The sequence below is a fragment of the Ranitomeya variabilis genome, chromosome 2 (assembly GCF_051348905.1).
Source record: "Ranitomeya variabilis isolate aRanVar5 chromosome 2, aRanVar5.hap1, whole genome shotgun sequence".
NCBI classification, from domain to species: domain Eukaryota; kingdom Metazoa; phylum Chordata; class Amphibia; order Anura; family Dendrobatidae; genus Ranitomeya; species Ranitomeya variabilis.
The window spans coordinates 452,322,024-452,349,942 of NC_135233.1; the positions used below are offsets into that span (position 1 = coordinate 452,322,024).

Below are 27,919 nucleotides of genomic sequence, written 5' to 3' on the forward strand. Positions count from 1 at the left end.
AAGGTGACTGATTCTCTGAAGACGCTCTGTACTTTACAATACAAATCAATGGGAAAGCTCAGAAGACACCTGGAGAGTTATGGCAGCAACTCTGCTTCAAAAACCACCATTGTTCAATAGAGTTAAAAAAAAAGCCTTAAAACCTTAAAATTGATGTGGAAAAAAAAACAAAAACAGCAGTGATCAAAAAGGAGGGCAAGAAACAAGTAAATAAAAAAAAGTTAAAAAAAGAGACTTAAGAAAAAAAAAAAGATCTGGTGTCTCCTGAAACATCTTCCTTCTGCAATTCTCGGCAGATTCGCTTGCTTTAGGCTATGTGCACATGTTGCGGAATAGTGTGCGGATTTTTACGCACCGGTTTTCCGCAGCATGTGCACAGCGGATTTGGTTTTCCATAGGTTTACATGGTACTGTACACCGCATGGAAAACAGTTGTGGGTCCGCAGCAAAATCTGCAACGTGTGCACATAGCCTTAAAAAGAAAAAAAAACAAAAAAAAAAAACACACCACCTTGTGTGCACATACCCAAATGATCCACATTTCTACCTCCATGTTATCAGCACGATTCTGACATTGGCTTTTATTGGTTACCGCGCTTTTCTTGCACCCGGTATGTAAATCTAGTCTTATTAGCCGATGGGGCGTGGCACTCAAGTAATTGTGAGGACCACACCCCCTTGTCTTATTAGACTTATTAGATTTATACACAGGGAAGACAGGAGGTCATATGTCAGGAACAGAGAGGTGCAAGAACAAAATAAAAAACGCTGGATTCAGGAGAACAGCGACTTTTACAGCCCCTTTAAAAAAAAAAAATTACAACTTAATGGCAGATGGTCGAGTTTAAAGGGGTAGTCCCATCTCCAAGATCCTATCCCATTCTGTAGTAGGTGTAACAATATATTATTAGCCAATGCCTCCAATTAGAATTGTGGTATAGTTTTTCTGATTTGCTATGTCTCTTTTCTCATGTGCAAGCATAGCAGGACCTTAGGTATCCATGGTTCCGTCCACTGATAAAGTGACAGTTAGCTGCTAATGGTCATAACCATGGATACCTAAGGTCCTGCAATGCCTGCACAAGAGGAAAGAGTCATAGCAAATCAGAATAACTATACAACATTTCTAATTGGAGGTATTTGCTAATATTATTATTATTATTACACATTGGGATAGGATCTTGGAGATGGGAATACTCCTTTAAGTAAAAATAAATAGAACATGATGAAGACTAACGGCTGGCAGCATTGTAAATTGTTTTTATGTTTTGGCTCTTTGCCATCTTCTCATGTTGTCACTAGTTTAATGCAAATCTGGACTGTCAACTGGAGACAGTCCAGAAAAAGCCTTGTAGCTGCACATAAAAGTTTAGGCCCAATTATGGAGAGAAAACCAATCACTTACATGGGGGGTTGCGATACACCTAAGAAACTGAGGGAAACCTTAATGATGGGTGCAAAGATTAACAACGTCATATAGATTTGCAGCGACCCATGTGCACACGCCCTTATAGCGTGTAGGGGCCGTCTGGGAATTTTCACCAAGTTGCCCAGTAGTGGCATACAGTAAGCCGTGTATTTTTCCATTCTTTTATAACCATTCATGCTGTTGGGCAATTATCTCACATTCCCCTTTAACTCAATCGTAGATTATTGAGAATAATAAAACACCGCAAAAATTAACAAACCTGGTCTTGTCGTAATTCGAGTTAACTCCTGCAAACGATTGACTTCTAGTGATTGACGTGGAGGTGACCCTCGAGGATTGCACGGAGAGCGACATGGTGGAGTAAGCCTTGTATGTGCTCCCTGAAAGAAAAAAAAAACAAACAAGAAAAATAACTTTTTTCTTTCCAGTAACTTAATTATGGATTACAGATATCAAGTGTCAAGAAGACCAGCATTGGTATCCGGGTGTTTCAAGTCTCCCCTGATTAATGGAAAGAAGGATTGGACATGCAGGATTCGATATGCCTGATCATTTGTTCTTAAGTGTCATGTACACAGATTTCCACAATGTGGGAAGGGGAGAGAGTATGTGCAGTCTCATGGAGGGCAGAGAAAACAGACTAAAAAAAGGAGGAATTCACATAAAGAGAAAATAATTGAAGGATAGAAAGTGATGATATACGAGCTAATGACAATAGCTGCACCCGGGATACACACAGATCTCACATCCAGCCTATATTACAGGGAAAGACACTCCCATGAAAAAAAAAATCTGAAACTAGGATCAGGCTGCAAACTGCCTTAAAGGGGGTCTAAAAATGATTAAATAAATTATAACTGCAGCCTAAAACTCAGTACATTTTTGTTAATTAAAGTTGATAATTACCACGTGTAAAAATATTTTATTCCCATGTTAAAAGGCAATAATAACCTTTAAAGGGATGGTGTGCCTTTATGTAGTTTATTAAAGCTGACCCACTTCGTACAACATTTACTGAGGCCAAGAACATCACATGCATTTGTGTATTCAAATATCCATCATGACTAATTTACATATATATTTCCCGGCCTCTCAGTGGAATGTCTCGCTTATGCTAGGACATTAATGTATCGAGTTGCAGCCTTTATATGTTGAGTCAATTACCCTGCAATTAAACATTATAATCAAGATTTCAAATATATACCTGCAATAATTATACAGTGGTAATTCCACCTATGATTCAACATGCGCAGTATCGTACATAGTATGTAATGGGAAGAGAAATGTCCACCTTAAAAAGGTTCTCCGAACTCAAGAAAGGAGACCCTAAATCCCTCTTCTCAATGCAGCAGTGCCGCACCTCCCCAGGCTTTCCCTAATCCTTGTATATAAATGTGGTCTGGTTAGCCAAAGAGGTGTGGTCATAAAGAAGACACCCACGAGAACAGTTGAGGATAACGCCCATTTGGCTAACAAGACTAGTTTTAAATACAAAGAGGAGGAGATTAAATCTCAGGAAGGGAGTGACGCAGGAACAGCAAAAAAAAACCAAGATACATATGGGAGAAAAGCAGCATCCATACCAAGTAAAATTATTACATATTTATGGCAAGTGACAAGTCTTCTGTAAGGTCATTTATTTTCCTTGTACACTGGCACCAGTCACTTGTTGTTCAGGGAACTGTAGTAGGACCCCTTTAAATGTTAATGCGTCAGACGGCAATCCCCTGAAGATTAGTGTCACCGACCCTTTTTGTAGAAAATGTGGAATACTATCAGTTTCTAAGATTGGGGGAATATCAACCTCATGAATAAGTAAGGCTGCCTTCTTACATCCATGACATGTTCTAGAACATACATGTCAAACTCTGGCCCATAGGGGGGATGGGACTATATTTGGTCCACCTCCCAAGGCATTGCAATCTCAACTATCCAGTTGAAAGCAATGGTGGAAGAGGGGTCTGTCCGCTTCTTCCCCAGCATCTGGTGTCTCAGCACAGTGGGCGCAAGGACGTCACTAGTTTGTGCCCGCTGTGCCAAGCAATGAGAAGATTCAGATTGCTTGCTGCCGAGATGGGAGGGAGGAGTATATATTGTATGGAGCACTATGTGGGACCCATTATACTTTTTGGAAGAGACTATGTGGTGCCCATTATACTGTATGGAGCACTATATGGGGCCTATTATACTGTATGGAGCACTATGTGGTGCCCATTATACTGTATGGAAGACTATGTGAGGCCATTATTTTATAGGGAGGACTATGTGGGGCCCATTATACTGTATAGAAGACTATGTGGGGGCCATTATTTTGTAAGGACCATCATACTTTTGTGGGGCCCATTATACTGTATGGAGGGCATCATACAATGTTGGATCACCAGACTGTGCCAGGTGTGTGTGGGGGGGTACAATAGGATCATCATACCGTGTGTGGAGGGTACTGTGGGTGAATTCACTGTGGGGGAGTCATACCCAGGGGCGGATTATAATAGGGTCAATCTGGGCGGTAGCCCAGGGCCCAGTGGTGTGGGGGGCCCTGGGCTACCGCTCAGATTGCCCGCCGCCATCAGGGCATTACTGCCCTGACTGGCGTATGGGCCCGGTGGGCAGAGAGGGGGCCCGCATCTGGCCCCGTCTCATCTGCTCACCGGGCCCCTACCGGCGCTGCGGCAGTTTCACCTATTGACGTGCGGGTGCGCGCCAATTGGAGGCTGGCAGCTGAAGTCGGCCGCAGGCGCAGCGCACACGTCGCCGGCGTCTGACGTCTGTCAGTCGCCTGCGAGTGCACGCTACTGGAGGGAGCGTCGCCGCTGGAGCGCAGGTCAGGTGAGGAGAACTCGGTTTTTTTTTTGCGAACGGCAATCCGGGGGGCCCCGGTCAGAATGCTGGACACTGTCTGGGGGCAGAGGTGCCGGACACCCTGGGGGCAGAGGTGCCGGACACCCTGGGGGCAGAGGTGCCGGACACCCTGGGGGCAGAGGTGCCGGACACCCTGGGGGCAGAGGTGCCGGACACCCTGGGGGCAGGACTGGAGACATGGGCAGAATGTAGATACGGGGCATGATTAGAGACATGGGGCAGAATGAAAGACATGGGGCAGGATTGGAGACAGATCGTGCAGGATCATGGGGCAGGATGGATACGATGGAGACTGATGGGGCACGATGGGAGAACATATGGCTGGAGCCAGGAATGAGATACACGGGGCCAGGATGGGGGATATTATTATTACCATAGGGGCTAATTAAGGGATATTATTACTGCAGTGATGTATTTATTTTATTTTTTGAGGACACTGTTTTAAATGGGGGGGCGGTCCTGTTACTTTTTCTTCATGTGGTGTAATGTAGAAGTTGGGAAAAATTAAGTAATGTGTTCTACAAGCGGAGGTCGAGATAAGTGTGTTATTTCCTGCAGAGACGAGTCCTGGCTGGATGAAGTGATGGCGGTCTGTGCTGGATGAAAGACTTCACCTAGAGACGTCACTGGTGAGTCAGTGTTACCTATACACTGACACTATACACTGTATACTATATACTGAACTGAAGGGTAAATTGACTAGATCAATGGATGTTTGACAGGTTATAGTTTCACACAGCAACTATTTTTCTGGAATAATCTGGTTCAGGTATATGATGACCCCGTCGCATGACTCCGTCACATGACCGGGGGGCCCACAGTGTCTGGACAGCTCGGGGCATTGGCTACCCTTAATCCACCCCTGGTCATACCCAATTAAGTTGGTTTCCATATGAAAATGTTCATCGTTATATTTGATGATAATGAAAAAAAACCTTCAATAGTAGACTTTAAAAAAAAAAAAATTTGAATAAATACCAAGGTTGGCCCACAACTTTGTCCAAGCTTTTAATTTTGGCCCTTTGTGTGTTTAAGAGTTTGATATCCGTGTCTAGGCTGACTCTTCCAGCACTGCTGCAATTGATTGACAGGTCTTTCCCTCACATGTACATAGGGAGAGACATGCCATTCACAACAACTAGAATTTTATTTTATCACGATAAGAGGTGATCTTTGCCATATCCATGTGCCTCTTTGGCGCCATTATTCGAACACCACTCCTTTAAAGTTGTTTGCTTATTAATATGTCTACATGTGGTTTTATCCTGAAGAAGTAGTGTTAACCTTCAAATGGGTCACAAATACAACAGCAATATTTACAGTTCTTGTGTATCCTGGACCATTTTTTTATCAGTTCACCAGAAGTGAGTAACAGTCCCCTTTTTTCCCTTCTTCACTTCTGAAATGCTCTGGCGTTTCAGAGAAAATATACTTTGAAGACTGGGGACCATAGCTGGAGAGCAGACTAGTCCGGCTCCCGCCTTGACCGGCTCTTCCCAGTGCTGCTGGAAGTGATTGACAGGTTTTTCCCTCACATGTACATAGGGAGACACAGGTCATTCACAGGGAAGAGGAAGTCTCATTCACTTGCAGCAGTGCAGGGAAGAGCCGGTCTCATTCACTTGCAGCAGCGCAGGGAAGAGCCGGTCTCATTCACTTGCAGCAGCGCAGGGAAGAGCCGGTCTCATTCACTTGCAGCAGCGCAGGGAAGAGCCGGTCTCATTCACTTGCAGCAGCGCAGGGAAGAGCCGGTCTCATTCACTTGCAGCAGCGCAGGGAAGAGCCGGTCTCATTCACTTGCAGCAGTGCAGGGAAGAGCCGGTCTCATTCACTTGCAGCAGCGCAGGGAAGACCCGGTCTCATTCACTTGCAGCAGCGCAGGGAAGAGGAAGTCTAATTCACTTGCAGCAGCGCAGGAAACAGCCGGTCTCATTCACTTGCAGCAGTGCAGGGAAGAGGAAGTCTCATTCACTTGCAGCAGTGCAGGGAAGAGCCGGTCTCATTCACTTGCAGCAGTGCAGAAAAGAGTTGGTCTCATTCACTTGCAGCAGCGCAGGGAAGAGCCAGTCAAGGAGGGGGAGCCATCTCTTCAAAGTATATTTACTTTCGGATTCGCAGGAACACAAGGACAAGTAGCTAAAAAAAATTATATACAGAATACAGCAAGTGAATTTATATATGGTCTCTCCTATAAAAGCAGGTGGTTTTAAATTCCATAAGTAAGTGGTCTGCCCTGCAGCGGGGGGGTATCTAGTAGGTAAGGTTTATACTGTATGTTCTAAGCAATGGCAGCTCTCCGGTGTTTTAGTGAAATGAACTTCATGTAAGCGGATTAGAGGACTCACATCTGCTAACGTGATGTTCTGTACAACTAGTAACAGATGGCTTTACTCTTATCTGTCCTGAAGCCTGAGTATTACACTATTATCTCGTGACAGCTAATTATCAGCATTTACAATACTGCAAAAAAAAAAAAGAGTTGTTGTCCCATTTAATCATCCAGCATGTTTAGAACCGTGAACTATTCATATAGAACATTAGACAATGGGGCAGAAGCTTTCGCGGCTATTTTTGAAACGTTTATTAAAAAGTTATCAAAGAATACCAACTCTCCAGTGAGGACGATCGAGGGAAGGGCATAAAAGACCCCAATTCTTGAGGCAGGTGGGGGCTTACATCAGACATTTATGAATTATCATGTGGATATAAGATGAGAAAATCGCTTTAGAAATTGGGTGCACCGCCTATAGCAGCAAAACTTCAGACCAGACACACATGGGGCGTTTAACAAAAAAAAAGCCGATTCAATAGTTATGAGAAAATACGAACCAGCATCTTATTTCTATTCTCCATGCTTCAGATTAATCAGTAAAACTATAAATTACACACGGCGCCTATGAACCATCCACAAGGGGACTACAAAGTGTCTACAAAACACTTGTACAAAAAAAAGTAAAAGATAGAAAAAATACTAATTGATTCAGTGAGGTCAGGGGGGCCAAAATAGAGAAAAATGTGGAACGGGTTTCTAAAAGGGTCGACATAAAAAAATTCCAGAAGAACCTCACAAGGAGTCGGCTCTGGGCTCAAGGAAGGTCGGAGTTTACAATTCACGTGGGAAGTTTCCGAGAGATTCTGGATACTGTTACATTGAGAAAGTAGAGGAAATGTGACTCCGTGTACAGCACAGGTCTCATTACGTCTTGTAGAAAGCACAATCCGCGGCTCCAGTGTTTTTATTTTTTGCAAACTCCTAAGGTTCTGTTCACATGTCCGTTTTAGGAACAGACAAACGGATGAGCGATCCGTTGAATCAGTTATACAAAACGGAAGAAGAAGAGGGGCCACGCCGTTTATTGTTATCTATCGTTAAAGGCATGCAGGCAAAATATTTTTCCATTCCCCCCCAAAAAGAAACTGAACCCAGAGGGACCCCGTAACAATAAACACATATCCCGTTTGTCTGTTCCTACAGAACATTCATATGATCATTGCCTAAATCATTATGGATACATGTCATCCATGTGCCAATGCTGGGCAGGTTTACACACGCTCAGCCGAGTCCTGTCCCATTTGGAAACAGATCTGTCGCACAACAGAAAAGGTGCCAGACGGACCCCCATTGACCATAGTGGGGGTCTTTTAGCCCATCAGTCATTTTATCATGCAGCACTTTTCGTTCTAGGTGTTACGGTGCCTGTGTGCGGACCGCCATTTTTAGACCACACACAGATCTCCTGACCCGAACTCAACAGCCTCACATGAGTCCAGTAGTGCTGAGCGAACGTGCTAGGATAAGGTGTTATCTGAGCATGCTCTGGCGCTGTCTTCTGCTTGCTTGAAAAATATGTTCCAGTCCCCGCGGCTCCATGTCTAGCAGTTATTAGACAGATGCAACACATGCAGAGATTGTATAACAAACAGGAAATCCGTGCATGTGTTGTGGCTGTCGAACAGCCATGAGACATGCAGCCGCGGGGACTCGAACATATTATTCAAGCACGCCGAAAGCACTCGGCTAGCACCCGAGCATGCTCAGATAATACCTTATCCCAGCACGCTCTCTCATCGCTGGAGTCCAGGCCAGAAGACCCGCAGACAGGATGGACACTCCAGTCTGTACATTGACCGTAAAACTAGAAAAATGACAAAAAAAAACATTGCAGTATTGCTAAAATTATGAAAACCATGACAAAAGAATAAGAAAGATAAAGTAAAACAAAAAAATCCCCTATGACAGGTAAATACAGCCTAAGGATATGACGGAAATTACCATCAGAGGAAAGATGGAAAACTGCGCCTAAATGCAATTTTACCCTACGTAGCAAAACCTCATCGTCTGCGGCCAATAACAATTCAATGAGCAATCCCTTTAATTTTAGACCCAACCATGTATCATCCATTGAGACGAGGTTTACACGGGAGCGGTATTGGCCAACTAGCGGGCGCCATAGCTGTGCACGTTACCGGGTTTTGAGTTGCAGTTTTTGGCTGTGTGGCATCTATAGGCAAAATATTTATTTACAATAAGTGTACAATTGCGCCAATTATCCAATGGCAAAACCGCAGCAATTAAAGGGGAAAAAAACTGCGGCACACTACTGCTACATCTGATCCCAGCCTAAATGGTCACAGTTTGCAAAAAAAAAATACATATTTATATCTAACAAAACAAAAAGACAACAATCTACATTCTACAATATTCTGGTGGAAACTAATACTTTCTGATCAATTCCAAGTTCCGCACAGACTTCAGTACTACGTCCTAGTTTTCTTTGGAGACCGGTACCTTACCCATAAGCAGTAACGCCTCATCCCACAGCCCCGGCGCAGCATACGGCAGTATCCATCCGAGTGTGCAGAGGGCAAATAAAGAAGGAGATTCTCAGAGACTGGGCTTTAATCCCACTTACAAAGCAGATAAGGAATCGCACTCCCAGTCTCCTTACAGACCTCTCATCCACATTCCTCACATTCCTGGTTTGCAGTGGTTTGAGTCACTAACTGGTACTAAAAGATTGCAAGTCCACGGCTACCTAGTGGTTATCGAAAACAATAGCCCATAATTACGGTACACGTCGCCAACATATTCTGTAGCGGGGAACAACTCAGGAGGAAACAAGTAAAATGAAGAAGAGCATGAAAAAAAAATCTGGATGAAGTGGACTTAGCAACATATTAGGTAGTGTGTGGGTGCGTATGTGTGTATATATATGCACACACATTATATATATTTTTTTTAATAAGCCACCCTGGGCCCAGTAAGTATGTTGTAAAGTAGGACAACACCCTTTAAAGAGGGCTTGTCACTTGGTAAAAAAGTTAAATACCTTGTAAAATCCCTGATCTCCCCAGATTCCGCTGTTTTTTTTCCGTTTTGAGCTGTGTCACTCCACTGCAGAGATTATCACATTTGTTGCTTTTGGAGCACAGCATGTGAAATCTCTGATTGTAGTTCAACAAGGCCGTTTTTCAGCATCTTCTCCAGGAACAAGCGCTTTCACCCTTCCCTTTCAGATGCGGCCAATCACAGCCTGGCAGATAATCTAGTAGTCCTAGACACCACGGAGATGTGATTGGCAGCTTCTGGGAGGGGTACAAAAGTGAACTCCCCTAAAAGAAGAAAAAAATGTCCAGTCGGTCTGCAAGCAGAGATTTCACATGCTGCGCTCCAGAAAAGAAAAAAAAAGTGAAGATCTGCGTAATGGAGCGATGCAGAGCAAAACGGAAAAAACTGGCACAACAAGGGGAGCTCAGGAAATTTTATAAGGTATTTCAGGCACTTTTTTTGAGCAAATTAAAGGTCCAATTTAAGTCCAAGTTATCATGAACTTCTCCAGGGCTTGGCAAAATTAGGACCTTTCTTGCAAATAAAAACATAATTGCTAATGTTTAAAATAGTTATGAAAACCCAAAAATAATAAAATAAAAATACTAGCAACTGATTGGAGTGATTTGGGGGAGATCTAAGACTTCATCAGCTTTTAGATTCAGTGGTGGTCTACCAAAGAAAAGATTCATTCACCGAGGACAAATGGATCATAAAGGGAGCGATGAATTGAAGCACGAAAGTAAAATATTTAATTACACAATCAATTAAGCTTTATATACATAAAACTGAAATAAATACCGGGCTTGTGTGTGAATATTTAATCTAAATCTACAGATGTCCATGTGTGCTGCAGTAACCAGACAGCCACGAAATCGCTACAGAGTCAGAGAACAGGAAAAGGAAAGGCCGGGCGAGTCCTACAAAGAATGAACGGAAACACTCTGTTTTCCCAATGGAGCATCTTAAATAATAATCTGACTCTGTGGAACAGATAAAGTCCAATTCCCATAACATGGAGAAGAAAATATTAGGTTGGTAAAGAAGGTAAATTCCATGACACTTCTGAAAATCCCTCTGCTAATAGGATCTTATTCATATGTCGCAAGGTCAGAGGCGGTTGGTAGGCCTCATGGCCACAAAGTAGGCTGTTAATGTGCCAGGGAGTGATTACATCGAGCTAACTAGACAGTGAGGAGTGACTAATTGGTCGGCAGCTACAGGGAGGATAGAAGTTCAGTTTCTCCCTTTAGCCTCTGCTGCATTAAGCCAGCTATACAGAGTATAAATGGTATTTACTCCTAAATGAACCCTACATCTCCAGGTACTTAGTGCTTCTGGAGGTGACAGGTTCCCTTTAGTTACCATTATAAGCTATATGGGATGGACACTTCTTCTAGGAATCCGTTTAACCAACTGATGAGAGGGTGTAGTTTGTTATGCCCGTCCTGGTGTACCACTCCTGTACAGAACCATGACTGTCATGGCATTATGCTGAAAATCCAATTTGCAGTATACACACAAATGTCTACATTGCTATTCTTCATTTTGGTAATGAGAAACAGCCGTATGTGGATTTGTTCACCCGGCATTTGCATTCTTATATAATTGTCGGAACAGAGTAATAACATTTTAATTGCTTTCCATGATCCCACTAACAACAAGCCATCCATTGGCCACAAGTACTTTTATTCCAACATGAAATTTCTATTGTATTTAGAATATTTTTTTAAAGGATTTTCACCTTTGTTGGAAGAAAAAACTTAAAGGGGGCCTTTCACTAGATTTTTTAAATTTAAGCTGAATACCTCCTCCAATTGCCGCTGTTCCACTGATTCCGGAACAGTTTTTCATTTTCTTCTTTGCCCCTCCGTTTCAAAGTTATGTCCCTTGGAAACAAAGATGCAAATTTTCCCTTTAAATCAACTAGGCGTATACCACAGACCTTCTTTGGGTGTGTCCTTGTTTTGATTGGCCAGCATTACAGAAAAAGCAAACGCCCACACAGAACTTCTGTGGTATATGCCTAGTTAGGTAAAGAGAAAAGTTTGCATCATTATTTCTAGGGGACATAACTTTGGAACGGAGGGGCACAGAAGAAAAAGAAAAACTGTTCCGGAATCAGTGGAACAACAACAACAATTGAAAGAGAAAATTGGATTAAAAGCAGAAAGAAAGAAAAAAAAAAAAAAGGCCAATGAAAGGTCCTCTTTAAGCTGTTTTTCAATGGGCGTCAAATAGAAATACATCTCAGCTCAAAAAGAAAACTAAAGTGATAAAGGGAGTCAAATATATATTTTAAAGGGATATCTGGGACAGAGATATTGATAACCTATCGTTAGGAGATCAGTGGGGTTCTAACACCCAGTACATCCCACCAATCAGCCGATATCTGAACCGGTACTCACTTGAATGGGAGATAAACTTCAGTACTCAGCAGCGGCTGCTAAAGAATGTTTGCAGCTGCCCTGTTCTGCTCCGTGAAAACACTTACATCCCAGCCAATAACGGAGCAAAGAACAGCTGTTTAAAGGAGGTACCGGGTGCTAGATCCCCACCAATGAATTTTTTTTTTACCTATCCTGGTTGTTGTGGACAACACCTTTAAATATCCTAAGTACTGTAATCAGAGAAAGGCTTGTGCCAAAGAGGAGATCTGTAAGGGGCATAAATCTCTCCTCTTGCATAAGTGACTGGACATATTTTATTTTAGGAACTTGGTCATTTTCATTGTTTTTACAATGTCTAGGAATAATAAAATATGTTCCACTGTCCTGTGCTCCTCCGTGTTTGTATATAATTCAATGTACATGTGCTCTTGCTGTAGAATTAAAGGGGTTTCCAGGGAATGCAAACTATTGCTTTAACGTCACAGACAGCCTAAAAAGAGCTAATGTGTTCCCGATCTTCGGTGGAGTGGCCATGCTGGGTCCTTGGTAATGGGGTCCAGGACGCCGTACAGGCACGAAGGGAGACTAATGAGGATGTAGGAGGAAAGGGAAGAAATAGTTTTGGGAGAGTAAAAAAATGGAGGGGGGGGGGGGGGGAATGATTAAGTCACCATGGTGCACGGAGAACCTTAAGGGGTTTGTATCAATAATCCACATTTGGCTTGGTGCCACGGTGACCTACATTTTGCCTGTGTGACTCTTCAGACTTAGCATTTGTCCACCAGGGGAGCATCAGTGAACTAAGGCCAGGGTGCGAATTGGAGGGATAGAGGTTGGAGGGGACATGTCCATCATGAGAGTGTTGACAGGCTGCAGGTCCAGGGAAGTAATAGTAGGAACCTATGGAAATGCACTGGGTAACCCCACATGCCTTAGCAAGATTCAGGAGGAACCTTGCAGATCATCGCTGGGAAGCAGATGGAAAGTGGACTACGACATTGCTCCAACATATAGTACCATGGCTGTGATGGCCTTAACGTGAACCTGTCATGTTGCACCTGGAGACTGACCTGTGGACAGCACGGAATAGAGAAGGAGAAGCTGAGCAGAATGATATATAGGATTGTTAGGAAAGATTCATTATAATTTGCATTTTACTCATTAAAATCCTTGATGTTTGTATGTATAAGGCTCCAGTGGGCGGTCCTAGTAGTGATTGACAGCTGTCTCTCCAAGCATAGTCATACAGGGAAGACTGACAATCACAGAACAGAACAACCCACAGGGGAATTCAATGAATAAAATGTAAATTTCATGGAATCTTTTATTAATCTGATCGGCACCTGAAAGAGGATATCCACTTAGGACATTTATGGCACCGCCCTGTAAGAAACATATTTATAGGTATAATTGTAAAGATCTTTGTAAACTCATTTTTCTGAGAATATGTCACATAACTACAGTCATTCATAGAACACAGGACCCTGAACCTCTGTGTAAATTGCTTAATTTCCTACGGTCCCCTCCCCAGTCTTCCCATACTTGTAGTGTTTAATCTGCTTCCGACATCTGTTTATAACTGGGAGTTTTTGCAGACCACTCCCTTGAGAAACATTAACATTGCTACATCTGATGCGTCTCCCACTATCCCCAAGTCAATGAGGGGCTGAGGCGGACAATCTGGCTCCAACAGGGGAGTCCCAAGAGCAGGATTCCCCTCTAAGACATTGAGCACAAGGAAAAGGGTTGTCTTTAGGGGACAAACCCTTTAAAAATAAATCTATAGTAATCCCATAATATAGCTGAATCGCCTCCTTTATAATCCACCATTAATTGACCCTGCATTTTGTCAATGTGGAGAAGTTGCTGTAAAGATCTGTCGGTCCATGGCATCATTTAATAAATAAAGCTGTGCCAATAATTATTTGGCAACAGTTGCATGTCTACCTTTGGTTTATCCTTTAAAGAGCACTTTTCACCGAGTCAAAACAGTTTGCAGTTTTGCCATTATTTTATTCCTGTCATTCCCGAGTATTTTGTTTTTGTTATTCTTTAAATCCGCCATACGGTTCCAGAGATATGAGGCTTGTTATCTTTGTAAGGGGGTGTGGCTTTAGACTGCTCTGCATAATTACCCTGTGAACCACGCCCCCTTTGAAAAAGTCCATAAAAATTAAAGCTAAATAAAAAAGCTTGTATCTATAGAACCGTATGGCGGATTGAAAAAAAAACAAAAAGTAAAAAATTCAGTGGAGCAATGGGAATAAAATAAGAGCAAAAACTAGACAATTTTTACATGGTGATAGGTCCCCTTTAAGACTTTAAAACAAAAATGTCTACCAGCATAGAAGAACTGCGGTTGAGAAGTAGGGCTCTTCTCTTAGTAACAGCCAATAGACTAAAAGACTAATATGGCCGCTAGTCTACACCGACATGTACTACGACTATCATTTATAGTCCAACTGTGGCCAGCACTGCAAGAATGGTAAGTGATGATAGCCAAAAGGAAAACTACACATACACAGTATAAATATACAAAAGGTAGACAGTGCTACAACACTGTGGCCCAAGGCTACCTGCAGGTGCCAATTTTCTGCAGCATGTCTACGAATTTTGTAATGGATTTCACCCCATGTATTGCAAAACGTCACAATGAAAATTTACAGAAAGAATTTCCATGCTACAGTGCCTTGAAAAAGTATTCATACTTGTCCACATTTTTTTTCACCTTACCTCCACAAATGTAAACTTTCCTTTATGGTAGCAAGTATTTATAAAGTGTAGAGGAAATGGTACAAGGTTTTCTAAATATTTAAAAACATAAATTTGAAAATTGTGACAAGCATTTGTATTCAGCCCCCCTGTTGTCTTATACCCCTAAAGAAAATCCTGAGTGACCAATTGCCTCCAGAAGTCACATAATTAGTACCGTAAATTAAGTCCACCTGTAATTTATTCTCAGTAGAACTACAACTGTTCTGTGAAAACCTCAGAGGTTTGTTTGAGAATATTAGAAATCAAACAGCATTATGAAAATAAAAAGGAACACACCGGACAGGTCAAGGATAAAGTTGTAGAGCAGAGTTTGATTATAAAAAAAAAAAAAGTAGCCTGAGCTCTGTTCAATCCATCAGCCAAAAATGGAAGGAGTATAATAGCACAACTACAAACTTACCAAGGCAAGTCCATAATGTGAAAAAAACGTGGAACAGTGCAGGGGGTCTGGATACCTTTTCAATATTAAAAATAAAGGATACCGGTGTCCTTTAGATGTGAATGAGATGAAGCAGATAGCGGCACATCATTTTTCGCTAACTCTACGTAATGCCATTAATAAAGCTTCAATGACAAAAAACAAAAAACATTTTTTTTTTTTAGATGCGTGCACAAAATCATAAAGCGCTGTGAACAATACTTCAACATGTACAATGTAAAGGACAAATACATCACGATCCTTTCTCCATCACCAGCGCCCCAATGGACGCTCGCTCCGGCAGTAAGCCCCCGTTGTAAAGAATAAGAGCCCATTACCTTGCAGATTGCCGCTCATGTTGCTGCTGGCGTCAGGCAGAAATCAATATATCGGATGCCCTCATCTGCCCCAGTGATCCAGGCAGCTTCCAGACCTTCAGATCTGCGGGAGAGTCAGGTCCAGCAAGTCCGAGGCAGGAAAGGGCCAGGCAGGTTTCCTCCCTAAACTTCCCCTGCCAAACTATCTGACATCACCCTTTTCATGATGAGTCAAATCCTGATTTGCAGCAAAATAGTCGGGGAGGGAGACGACAGCTGGACTGTCAAACTCTAAAGTAGGAACGCTATGCACAGGAGCAGAAAAATGGGAAGGTCAGGTGCCGAGCAATAGGAAAAAAAATAAATAAAGGCATTTAGAATGGTGGATCATAGGAACGTTCTTATACATGTACTAGAACATTCCTTTTATCCAGAAAAAAAAATGGAAGTAAATTTGGCACATTTTCTAAAAAACAAACAAACAAAAAAAAGATCCTTTTCTGTGCCATAAACTCATGCGGTGGTCAGGATGCGTTACATGCCATACACAACAGAATGGCGAAGGCAAGGACGCAACCGGGAGTCTGATAAAGACCTCCTATGATTACATGGGCCATCTGACGAGATAGAATACACCTATAAATGTCCGATACACGTGCGTTCCATTTTTAGAACCGGAACCTAGCTTCGAAACGAGCATCCCGTAATCCTGTTCTGGCCGCCATCCGACGATCAGTGATGTGCTAAGGATATGCCCTCAATGCACTTCATGAGACAACCCCTTTAAGAGAGGATGTCATAGGCTGCATTAGTATAATGTTAGGAGTCATAATACGGGAGTGTTGCATCTTATTACATGAATGATTGAAAATCGAGGAAAAAAAAAGAAAAAGTTATAGGCAAAAGAGTAAAAAAACAAAAACAAAAATACATGCTATACATATAGTCTTCAACCACAAATGTTACAACCCGTACAAGAAAAATAAAAATAAAAAATGGCTAGACATTTCTGTGCACATTGACTGACCCCATGTTCCTTATGAGCAAAAATTTTCCATTTCGGATGACTTTTTATCAAATGTTTATGAACAAATGCACAACTTTTTTGGAAAAAAATGTATTAAAAAAAAATTAAAAAAATCGATGTTTGCAGTAAATGGAAGAAAAAAAAAATGGCGATTTGCAGGGTCCGGTACAGCGACCTTGTCAGTATTCTGGAGCTGCCTGACGGGAGCCTTGAGAACCGCCTCTTACCTGATGACATTAGTGGCAGTCCTTTTGATTAGTAAGCCAAGCGTGAGGTCGTCGTTGTAGTGTGACGCATATGCAACGTGGCACCAGGTCAATTAATCAAAATTAGCACCATGGATTCACGGAGTTGGTACGCAGGGCTCTTGGGGGATGACCACAGATTAGAGCCGTGGTCGCCGGTCCGGCTCTTGAGAATCGATTTGCACCATTGTTACAAAATGCCCAGAAAGGTTTAGTGACGCCACTCCATAGGTAACCTCACGTGAACGCTGCAGCCAATCACTGGCCTCATATCTAATTGTGGTCAGGAAGGTGGCTTTGAGCTTGTGTTTTACTACCCTACCCCAAAGTTTCTGACAGGTCCTCTTTAAAACAGAACCTGGTAAAATGCATGTCTCGTGTCGGCTGCAGAATGAGATAACTGAGAATCCATCAGCGAGCCCGTTCTGACCGCACAACAGGAGACTCTTGTGACGCCTCCTTTCTTTGTCTTTTTCTGAGCTCCTCTCAGTCGATTAATGAGCATGTAAAAAAAAAAAATGTTGAATGCGAAAGGAAACAAAGGTCCTGTAAAAGCAAAACCGTGCAAAATGTTTTATTGAAACCCAACTGCAACACTGATTTTTGGCCCAAAATATATTGCATTTAAGTTAAAAATGAATAAAAAAATCCCCCAATACCCAGACACGTCTCCCGCTCCTCACCAAACTCTTTATGAACACTTTTAGATGGTGCTCCTCCCAAAATGTGCACAGGGGTGTCGTGATGGCTGCAAAATAAACAAACAAAAAAAAAAAAAGGAATCTAGGCAGCACGACTCCCATCTGAAACCCAAGACTGGGTGAGAAAGGGTAGAAAATAAATAAATTAAAAAAAATTGCATAAGATGGAGTTGATGTGTCTGGAATTCATTGAGGTTTTCTTTGTGATTGTGCTTTAGAAACTTCCCATGAGGCTAAAGGTGGTCAAATACATTTTATATAAGTAGGTTGGTGGATGAACGATTGGTGGTCAATAGTTACACCTAATCAGTCACGTCCATAATGGCTGCTACAGATGTCAGGATTCTGAATGCTGAGAAATACAGGCAGATACTTATCCAACATGTAATACCATCATGGAGGCTACAAATTAATTCTGGAGCAAAACAACAATCCCAAACATCCAGCCAATGTCATTAGGAACAATGAGTCCTGGAAGTGATGAGCCGGCCCCCGCAGAGCCCTGATCTCACATCATCCAGTCTGTCTGGGCTCACACAAAGACACAGAAGGATTTGTACAAGGGACATCTACAGAAGATCTGGGGTCAGTTCTCCAAGATGTTTGGCACAATCCCCTTGCTTCAAAAACTATGTGCAAATACAAATGACCTTGAAGAACTGCAGAAGGTAAAGGGCCATCACCAAATATTGAGGCTTTAGTTTTCACTTTTGTTCACTCACTTAGAATTTTAACAGATAGAAATTAGTGGCTTGTTTTTATTCTTGAAAGCGTTCTTACTGTGCCCCATTTTTTTCACACCTGCCTAAAACATTTTCACTGTACTGTAAAATTAGGCAGGCGTGAACAGTCAGTTCTTGATCGTCAGAAGCTAAAATAATTAGCGCAAGGACTGAGCAACTGACAAGGACCAAATTGTGATGTTTAGACGACTCACTCAGAACATGTGCAAAGTGACAGATCTTGAGGGCTGTTCCTGGTATTTGGTGGTTAGTACCTACAAAAAGTGGGAGAACAGCTGATCAGGGACATATGTATCAAAGGCTCGATAATGGCTAGCCTGTGTGGTCCGATACTATGGGAAAGCTCCTGCAGCAAAACGTACGTGCACATCCTGTTGTCTTAAACGCATCCAATCTAGTCCCACCCTCCTCTGGGGTTGTCCTAAAAGGGGGTTATCTGACCATTTTTCTATTGCATTTCTTAAAGAGGACCAGTCACCAGGTGAAAAGTCCAGCTTTGGCTCTTCGTTTATTCCCGCTGCTCCCCTGGGTAATTCCACATTTAACTTTTAATTTAATCTGTAGTACAATTACAGCGAAATAGGCTTTTTCATTTAGTGTTCATTTTTTATAGTCTTTATCAAGTAGGTGGGGCTCATGGTTCTTCAGGGGCGTGTCTACAGCTGTTATGCATAATTACCTTGTGAGTCACGCCCCCTAGGTAGACCATTAAAAATTAACACTAAATAAAAAGCTTGGCATCTCTGGAACCATATAAAGGATTCAAAAAAACAAGTTAAAAATGGAATACTCAGGGAAGCAGCCAAAATAAAAAGAGAAAAAAGTGGACACTTTAGACCTGGTGACAGGACCTCTTTAAATTAGATCCCACTGTCAATATTTTTCTAATGTATCCCCATAGTGGCTTAAGCATTTATTTTTTTTTTTATGCAGAACTTTAAATCCCCTATGTAGACAGATTTTATGGGAATGAAGGTTCAGCAATTAAACGATAGTTGGTAAATTATTTCTTTGCCTGATTACACTGGTCAACAGCATTTTTGGTGCCAAAGAAATTTCATCGAATTTAGGGTATTTTTGGGGTGCTGATTCTGAATATGTCATCAGTTTTGCCAGATTGGCTCAAGTTTTTGAGATTTTTGGTATCTTATTTATAGCACTTGTTGGTAAATGCGACGCATCATCTCATTAATTTCTTTGGATTAGTACTTGAACTGAGCAGTTCTCAATATAGTTTTGTGTTAATTAGTGTTCTAAAAGTTTGTTCATAGCTTGATTTTTGCACTAACTTTATGTTGTTGTCTGTTTTCCAGTGAAAAGCATGAACTCATCAAGAAGAAGTTGTCTTAACGATCCAGACTCATTCTGTTACATTTGTGGTGAATACACACTGCCAAAACATAGAAGAAACATAACAGACTTCGTAAAAAAAGTGTATTTTGCCTATTTTGGGTATAGGCTTGGGGACCAAGACAAGTTTTGGGCACCACACATAGTGTGCAAAGCATGTATCGAATTATTACGAAAATGGAGCAAAGGACAAAGAAAAAGCTTCAAATTTGGTGTTCCAATGGTGTGGAGAGAGCCAAAAAATCATCATGATGACTGTTATTTCTGTGCAGTGCAAGTGCAAGGATTCAATAAGCATAAGAAACAAAAATGGGAGTAACATGGAATCTGCAAGAAGGCCTGTCCCTCATTGTGAAGATGTGCCTGTACCTGTGTTTACCAGAAATAACAGTCATCATGATGATTTTTTGGCTCTCTCCACACCATTGGAACACCAAATTTGAAGCTTTTTCTTTGTCCTTTGCTCCATTTTCGTAATAATTCGATACATGCTTTGCACACTATGTGTGGTGCCCAAAACTTGTCTTGGTCCCCAAGCATAACCCCAAAATAGGCAAAATACACTTTTTTTTACGAAGTCTGTTATGTTTCTTCTATGTTTTGGCAGTGTGTATTCACCACAAATGTAACAGAATGAGTCTGGATCGTTAAGACAACTTCTTCTTGATGAGTTCATGCTTTTCACTGGAAAACAGACAACAACATAAAGTTAGTGCAAAAATCAAGCTATGAACAAACTTTTAGAACACTAATTAACACAAAACTATATTGAGAACTGCTCAGTTCAAGTACTAATCCAAAGAAATTAATGAGATGATGCGTCGCATTTACCAACAAGTGCTATAAATAAGATACCAAAAATCTCAAAAACTTGAGCCAATCTGGCAAAACTGATAGCATATTTAGAATCAGCACCCCAAAAATACCCCAAATTCATTAAAATATTTTGGACACCAGAAAAAAAATTTTTTTTTTGTTGACCTGTGTTATCATTAAATAAAAAAAATCTCGTCTCGCCTTGAGCAAAGATTGTTTTCCTTTACGATCGATAATTTTTTCGCTCCCATAATTTTGCCGAACTCACAGCGAGAGCGGTGCGTTCTAGCAGATTATCCTGGCATGGGACTGGAGTGCGGTGTCACCTGAATGCAGTGCGATTCCCGCGGACGCCGGCAATGGAGGAGATGGAGAAATTTCTTTCTCCGTCTCCTCCACACCAAAAGATCGGAGCACAGAGCACTGACACTAGGCTCATGCTCGAAACAGAGCTGGAGCCGACGGTCAATGGCATATCGCATCAGATGCCATGCGCTAATGGGACTTTTCCAGATTCAGAAAACTCATATTTTATAAAAAAATAAAAAAAAAGTGTTAGGGCATTACTCACTCTCCCCGGGTCCAGCACAGAGTCTCCACCTCTCCTCCAGGTGTCTGTTGCACAGCGCTGCAGCCAATAACTAATCTCTTTGGCTCTGCCCAAGTAGACAACACAAACCGCTCAACGCTGCAGATCACAAGACATCGGGAGCAGCGGTGGAATCTCAGCCCTGGACCTGGGATCGGTGAGAAAAGCTAAGCCTGTTTACTCCCCCCCGCCCCTCAAAACTGCACTTGGGAATAGGAGTTTTCAGAGGCCACACACTCCCTTTAACTCTATTACAAGATTTTTAAAAATTTGATTGGTTGCAAAATTTTTTAGAAAACTCATTCTTTACTTAAAAAAAAACCAAACAAAAAAAACTTTGCTTCATTGTTCTAAATGATTCTAATCTAAAATTGTTTATGTTACTATATTTTGGCTTCATTGCTTCCCTTCTTTTGGGATTACATTTTACGCTTTACTTTGAAGCCAGTAACATTTGCCAATCACCCTGAGCAGACATTTGTGGACGTGTCAAGTATGGAACCAAGGAGCACAGACCAGAGGAGAGCGGTAACCATCGGCACAGGCGCTGCAGGCGATCACCAAGCACAAGTAAGGCTATTTCTTAATCTAGCACCATCTCAAAAGGAATTTATATACTTTTTTTTTTTTTTTTTATTATGCAGCCCATGGTTCCTATGCTTGCAGCCGTCTCTTCCATCTGCTCTGGCTGCGACTCTAAAAACTGTATCAAACCGGTACGTGTGAAAGAATCCTCAAACTGGCCGGACCGCGCAGATAGTCGGAGCATCAAGGGAAAAATTATAAATAGCCCGAGAGCCATTTATGGCAGAAGGAGAAAGAGGAAGAGCATCATGGTGACTCAGTGAGAAGAACACGATAAACTGTTCACAGCTGGAAGACAGAAGAGCTAACTAAGTGAACACTGGGTTAAAAAACCTAAAAGGAACCAGTCAGCAGGATTTTATATATAGAGTTCGTGTTATGGCTGCATAGCTGCTCGTGTCCCGATAAAAATGTCACCTTTATTGCAGAGATCCGATGTGCCAGTCATGAGAAATCTAGTGTAGAAGCCGTATGCAAATCAGGCTGGAAGTGCACTGGGGGCGTGTCTGTGCCTTGATTGCTTCTTCCCCCAGTGCACTTCCAGCCTGATTTGCATACGGCTTCTACACTAGATTTCTCATGACTGGCTCATCCGATCTGTACAAAAAAGGCGTCATTTTTATGGGGAGACGAGCGCCGACACAGCCGTACCAGACTACTGCTGCCATATGTAGAAGCCTACAGACACTTACCATTCAACACTGAAATAAGGGTTGTCATGGCATTCATTACTAACATAATGATAAATAGGAATAATTAAAATAACGGTAGTGTGAATACAGCCAAGCTTATGCTTTATTTTTAAGCATGGAGTAGCACATATGGTCCGTTTCAAACATACACAATATGGGCACTTTTCGGTCCACCGTTATGGCAGCCCATCCAACAGTCTCAGGACCTGAAATAACAAGCCCCATGATTCTGGTATTTCAGGTTATAAGCGTCACCTCTAGGAGAGAACATCTCCGTATGTATATATGGCATTATGGAGCTGTACTAGTCTCTGTGCACACTGCTCTGCTGTGGAAGTGGGGTATTGGTATTATCAAAAAAAAAAAAAAATCCAAAAAAACAGACCTATGGAAACTAAACAAAAATCCGCAAGTTAAAAGTATTCTGTCATGTAAAATGTTATATTTAAAAGAAAAATAAAAGAACCATCTAAAACTAAGAATTTAGGGTAGTACTGAATCTGGCTAGAATTAGTGATCCGGTCAACTTCAGAGAAGCGCCTACAAGCTCTATAGTAAAGAGCTTGTAAGAGCTGAACTCATTGCTCACGAGACCGGTAACCTGTGTTGTCAAGACTGCTTAATTGGGTAAAATTTGCAATAGGCAACTGAACTGAATAGTCAAGCGAACAAAGAAGAATACCAAATTATCTCTACAATTGGGATAGCAAGATACAATAATAATTCTTCTAGAATCATGGACTTCTCAAGACCGAAAATACAGAGTAAATTGGGAAGACACCAAGGATGCCACTCATGAACGTGCGCAATATATCCGCCTTTATCGCCGCACCTCTCCCTCGATGGACAGAAGCCACAATGAATGGACCGAGAGAAGTTACACAATTTGATTTCCTACGAGGAAGAAGGTTCTCCAGCAAAACTTTCAGCTCGGAGATTGCGTCAAACATTCTAGAGGATCCTGGAGGATCTTCTGTCATATTCAGACAAGTAAAAGCAGCCTTGAAAGAACAAAGATCCCCATTATCAACACCTACGACACTACCGGCGTGGGCGCTCCGAGTTTTATCATTTGTAGTTTGATAGAAGACTCTGTGCTCCTGCCTCCTCCAAACCTTTGTGAAAAGAAAGAGCCAAGGAAAAACAATTTTTTCTACTGGTTTGCTAGAGTCGAAATACGTAGAGGTAAATGCACTCCTGGAAGAAAAGGCTTTTATAATAAATGTGTTTTCAAAACCTTTTGTTTTTTTTTCAGGTCATGAACGGTATTGAAGAAAAAAATATACTACGATTTTCACACTGGAGACTAGGCCCAATACTAGACTCCTACTTCCCATTCTGCACATAGACTTTACCAGCAAAAAACTGACTCTGGACCTTCATTTTGCACAGAATCGTTATCTGAGCATGCTCTAATCTGGGCAAAGTCGTTGTACAGAAGGAGGAGGAGGTGAGCTGTGACATCACCTATTGTGAATGGTGGGTCCTGTGTTATCTACTGTATATAGAGGTGTTATCAGTCATTGTACAGGAGGAGGTGAGCTGTGACATCACCTATTGTGAATGGTGGGTCCTGTGTTATCTACTGTATATAGAGGTGTTATCAGTCATTGTACAGGAGGAGGAGGTGAACTGTGACATTACCTATTGTGAATGGTGGGTCCTGTGTTATCTACTGTATATAGAGGTGTTATCAGTCATTGTACAGGAGGAGGAGGTGAGCTGTGACATTACCTATTGTGAATGGTGGATCCTGTGTTATCTACTGTATATAAAAGTGTTGTCAGTCATTGTACAGGAGGAGGAGGTGAGCTGTGACATCACCTATTGTGAATGGTGGCTCCTGTGATACCTACTGTATATAGAGGTGTTATCAGTCATTGTACAGGAGGGGGTGAGCTGTGACATCACCTATTGTGAATGGTGGGTCCTGTGTTATCTACTGTATATAGAAGTGTTATCAGTCATTTTACAGGAGGAGGAGGTGAGCTGTGACATCACCTGATGTGAATAGTGGATCCTGTTATCTACTGTATATAGAGGTGATATCAGTCATTGTACAGGAGGAGGAGGTGAGCTGTGACCTCACCTATTGTGAATGGTGAATCCTGTGTTATCTACTGTATATAGAGGTGTTATCAGTCATTGTACAGGAGGAGGTGAGCTGTGACCTCACCTATTGTGAATGGTGGATCCTGTGTGAGCTACTGTATATAGAGGTGTTATCAGTCATTGTACAGGAGGAGGAGGTGAGCTGTGATATCACCTATTGTGAATGGTGGAACCTGTATTATCTCCTGTATATAGAGGGGTTACCTTTCATTATAATCCGGTCTGTGATGATAATGAGACAGCTGAACAGTCATCTGTACAGATCAGAAAATATGAGTCTCTTATAAAACCTAGAGACCAATGTGAAAATTTAAAGTGTCAGGTTTTTTTTTCCCTATTATAGATAGTAAGATAGAAAAATAATACAAATAAATTAAGCAACAGCCAAAAGGGCCATAGATTTACAGCACATATCACCAAGGGCTTAAAAACATAGGTGTTTTTCTGATGATATACCACATGATACTCAATGTTAATATATTACACGGTCGCTGTGCTCCAATGACAGTTACACACAGCCAATGACACAACCAACAATCCTGGTATTATAATAAGCCCCAGTAATCCAAATTACTAGCAGTATCATAGTCACAGAAACTTTGAAAGTTGGGTGTAGTTGTCAATTTGTCAGATCCTAATCCTTATCCCAAGATGGAAAAAAAACCTTGTTCAACAAAACATTGAGGACCAGGTAAACTGGACAGTTATAATTAAAGTAACACTCCCACTATTTATTTTAATAATTCATTCTGTAACTAGGCCCCAGTATATTTCAGCTATTATTGCCTTATTAAGTTATTCCTTTTCCCTTTCCATATGAAAATTTGATGATTTAAACAAATCCTTCTTCTCCACTAGACCATTTGATCAAATGATTTACAGGGCTTTATGTTTTCTGAATCTCAGTCACCAGAACTACATGTATGATGAAATTATATGGATTTTACTACTAAAGTTGTCTAGAGGGGAGGATGGAACAAAAACGCCTATCACACTTACTGATCATGATTATACAGCTCCTGTCGTACAGTTATAATGAAGATGACAGCTCATCCTTCATGATTACGGTATATATTTATAGTATATTAGCTTTTTTAGGAGAACAATCACATATTACAGTATAAGGGCACAGATGTATTTCAGATACCATCTGTGTTCTGTCCGTTTTGTTGCGAATCGATAAGGAAAGCTTCATACAAAAATTGGATCAAAACTGAGCAAATCTGCATCAAAAGGGCAAAAAAAAACATGGCTAGGATGCGTGTATGAAACTCAGATGTGGGAATGGGGACTTATCCCTACACAAAGTTCTATCTAGCTACAAAAGAAACTTAAGAAAGGTATCTCAGAATGATTACAGATGGGGTTGATAAAAAATGTATAGTGTATGTGGGTCCCACCAATCTCGAGATCATGGACCCGACACACACAGCCGTCAGTGGCGAGGTCCTTGAAAATCACAAACGTGTAGGACTTCAGACCACCTGTCCACTGACAGCAGAGGGTGACAGGGTCCTGTTCCCGAGACCTACATCTACTAACCATTTATAGCATATCCTTTTTAAGGACATTGTGGCTTTCTGAGAAAAATAACAATCATTGATAGGGCTGTACCTAAAAGATCTATTTTTTTCTGGAAAGTCATTGAAGATCTGAAGTCTCTTCTCTCTTCACATGCTATGGTCGCAACTAGGTTTTATAAGAAACTTGAAAAAGAACAACTCTAAAATAAAAATTGTGTTTCTGAGAATTTTAATGGAGTCTGCAGAACAGATGTGTTTTCTCCATCCAGAACGGATCAAGTCTTCCAGGAGATCCAAAAAAAAAAAAAAAGTATAGGAGTTTAACCACTGGCCTGCCTGACCTGTCCAACAAAAAAGGACTCTTTTAGGGACTCTGACGGCATGCGACTAGCTCTTCACTGGGGCCAGATTCAGAACTGTCGACACCAACGGTGAATCCTGTAGTCACGGAACAAGAGAGAACTTCCTAGTAAAGTTGCCGATGGTCCACAGTCAGGAGGAATTCTGTTCACAATTTGATGGGAACCCAAAGTAGAAGTCTTCTTCTTAATGGCACAGATGCAAGGATGTGGGGTAGCGGAGCACACATTCACCTTACTTTCCAGGCAAAAAAAAAGGTGGCGATTTTCTTTGCTAAACCTGCCAGATTATTTGACTCCTAAACTAGGAATGGGGAACACTATCAAGACCCATGCGATCATATCTAGTGCTCAGGTTACTTCTGACTGCCTAGATCCTGAGACGCTAATGTTAGGGTGCATCTAGAGTAGCCAACGCACGTCGTTGAACATCCACCAAGTAAGCCGATCACCGGTTGTTTACCAGCCTGGATAGACAGGAGAACCGCACTTCTGATGAACAAGGAACGATCGGCAATAAATCATTCAATCGGCACAGACTAATTGTTCTGCATTCTTAAAAAATAAATTTCACTTCACGAACAAGACTTCTGCCCGTTCGTTGGACGATTGGCAGTAGTAAGGTAACCCTTTCCAAAACTCAAAATTGTGGAGAAAATTTTCCTCCTGGAGACTTACGTCTGTTGAAGTGATTGATCGCAGGTTCATATTTCAGTCTAATAGGGAACCTCTGATGTCCACAAATGTTAATTACCTGCAGATATAGGGTTAATCTGCAGGTAAGTAAGGTTAAAATCCTGCCTGGCTGCATTACTGTAGCAGTGGCTACAGGGAGAAAATTAGCTTATATTCTCCCTGTAGCCACTCGTTTCCAGTCATTGGGGCGATGCTGGGGGCGGTTACAGTCACTGCTGACAGTTTGATTGACAGCCTGCTCTGTGTGTGCGTACTGTCAAAGTGTGAGTGTAATTATAGAGTTCTCACTGTATAATAAGTGGTGACTGTAACAGCCCCAATGACTGGAAACGAGCGGCTATAACTTAATTTTCTCCCTGAAGCTGCTGCTCCAGAAACGTAGCCTTTTAACATTATTTACCTGCAGATTAACCCTATGACTGCAGGTAAATAGCGTTACTGGACAAGACAGGATCCCTTTCCAGCTTTAACTTTTATTTTTTTCTTTAAAAGCTAGATCTGTATAACTAGTTTTTTTTGGGTGTAAAATAATCAGTGGCCGCAGAGATCCCACAGCTGGTGACATATCCGAGTCCTTTTTCAGCACAGACCACGAAGCAACGTGCACTGGATTCAGGTAGGTGAGATCAATTACCTTTATTTTTTTTACAGATCGAAGCCCAATGGGAGTGGCCGCAGCAGACAGGTGAATTGAGCAGCACATCTTTAGTTGATTTTTTTTACAATGCACTGCTGAAGTGACAGGCCGCAGTGGTCCTGAAGCTGCTGGAACCGTGGTGGTGACGCCTCCGATGCCAGCACAGAACACGGAGCAGGAGGAGGTTGTTGTTGTTGTTGTACAGATCCAAGCAAATGAGAGCCTTTTCTCTCTTTTTACCAGACAAACCCTTTAAATTTGCTCTCCCGATGCTTACAGATTTCTTTTTTTCTGCTGTAATTAATTTTCGCACAGTCCTTGGTG

General features: G+C 41.7%; 1 protein-coding gene across 6 annotated transcripts in view; it reads right to left on the reverse strand.

Annotated features, from left to right (window-relative positions):
• RIPOR1 (RHO family interacting cell polarization regulator 1) overlaps positions 1-27,919 on the reverse strand; it is a 101,375-nt gene that overhangs the window by 60,003 nt on the left and 13,453 nt on the right. For 2 of the 6 annotated variants that reach the window (XM_077287280.1, XM_077287278.1), the window contains exons 1-2: positions 15,542-15,686; positions 1,689-1,809 (exon numbers count right to left, since the gene is read on the reverse strand). In XM_077287280.1, the coding sequence (XP_077143395.1) occupies positions 1,689-1,809; positions 15,542-15,560 (140 nt within the window). In that variant the 5' untranslated portion in view covers positions 15,561-15,686. Of the gene's footprint in view, positions 1-1,688; positions 1,810-9,085; positions 9,140-15,541; positions 15,687-27,919 lie in introns of those variants that run through there. The other 4 variants (XM_077287281.1, XM_077287283.1, XM_077287282.1 and 1 more) reach the window with 3 other exon arrangements.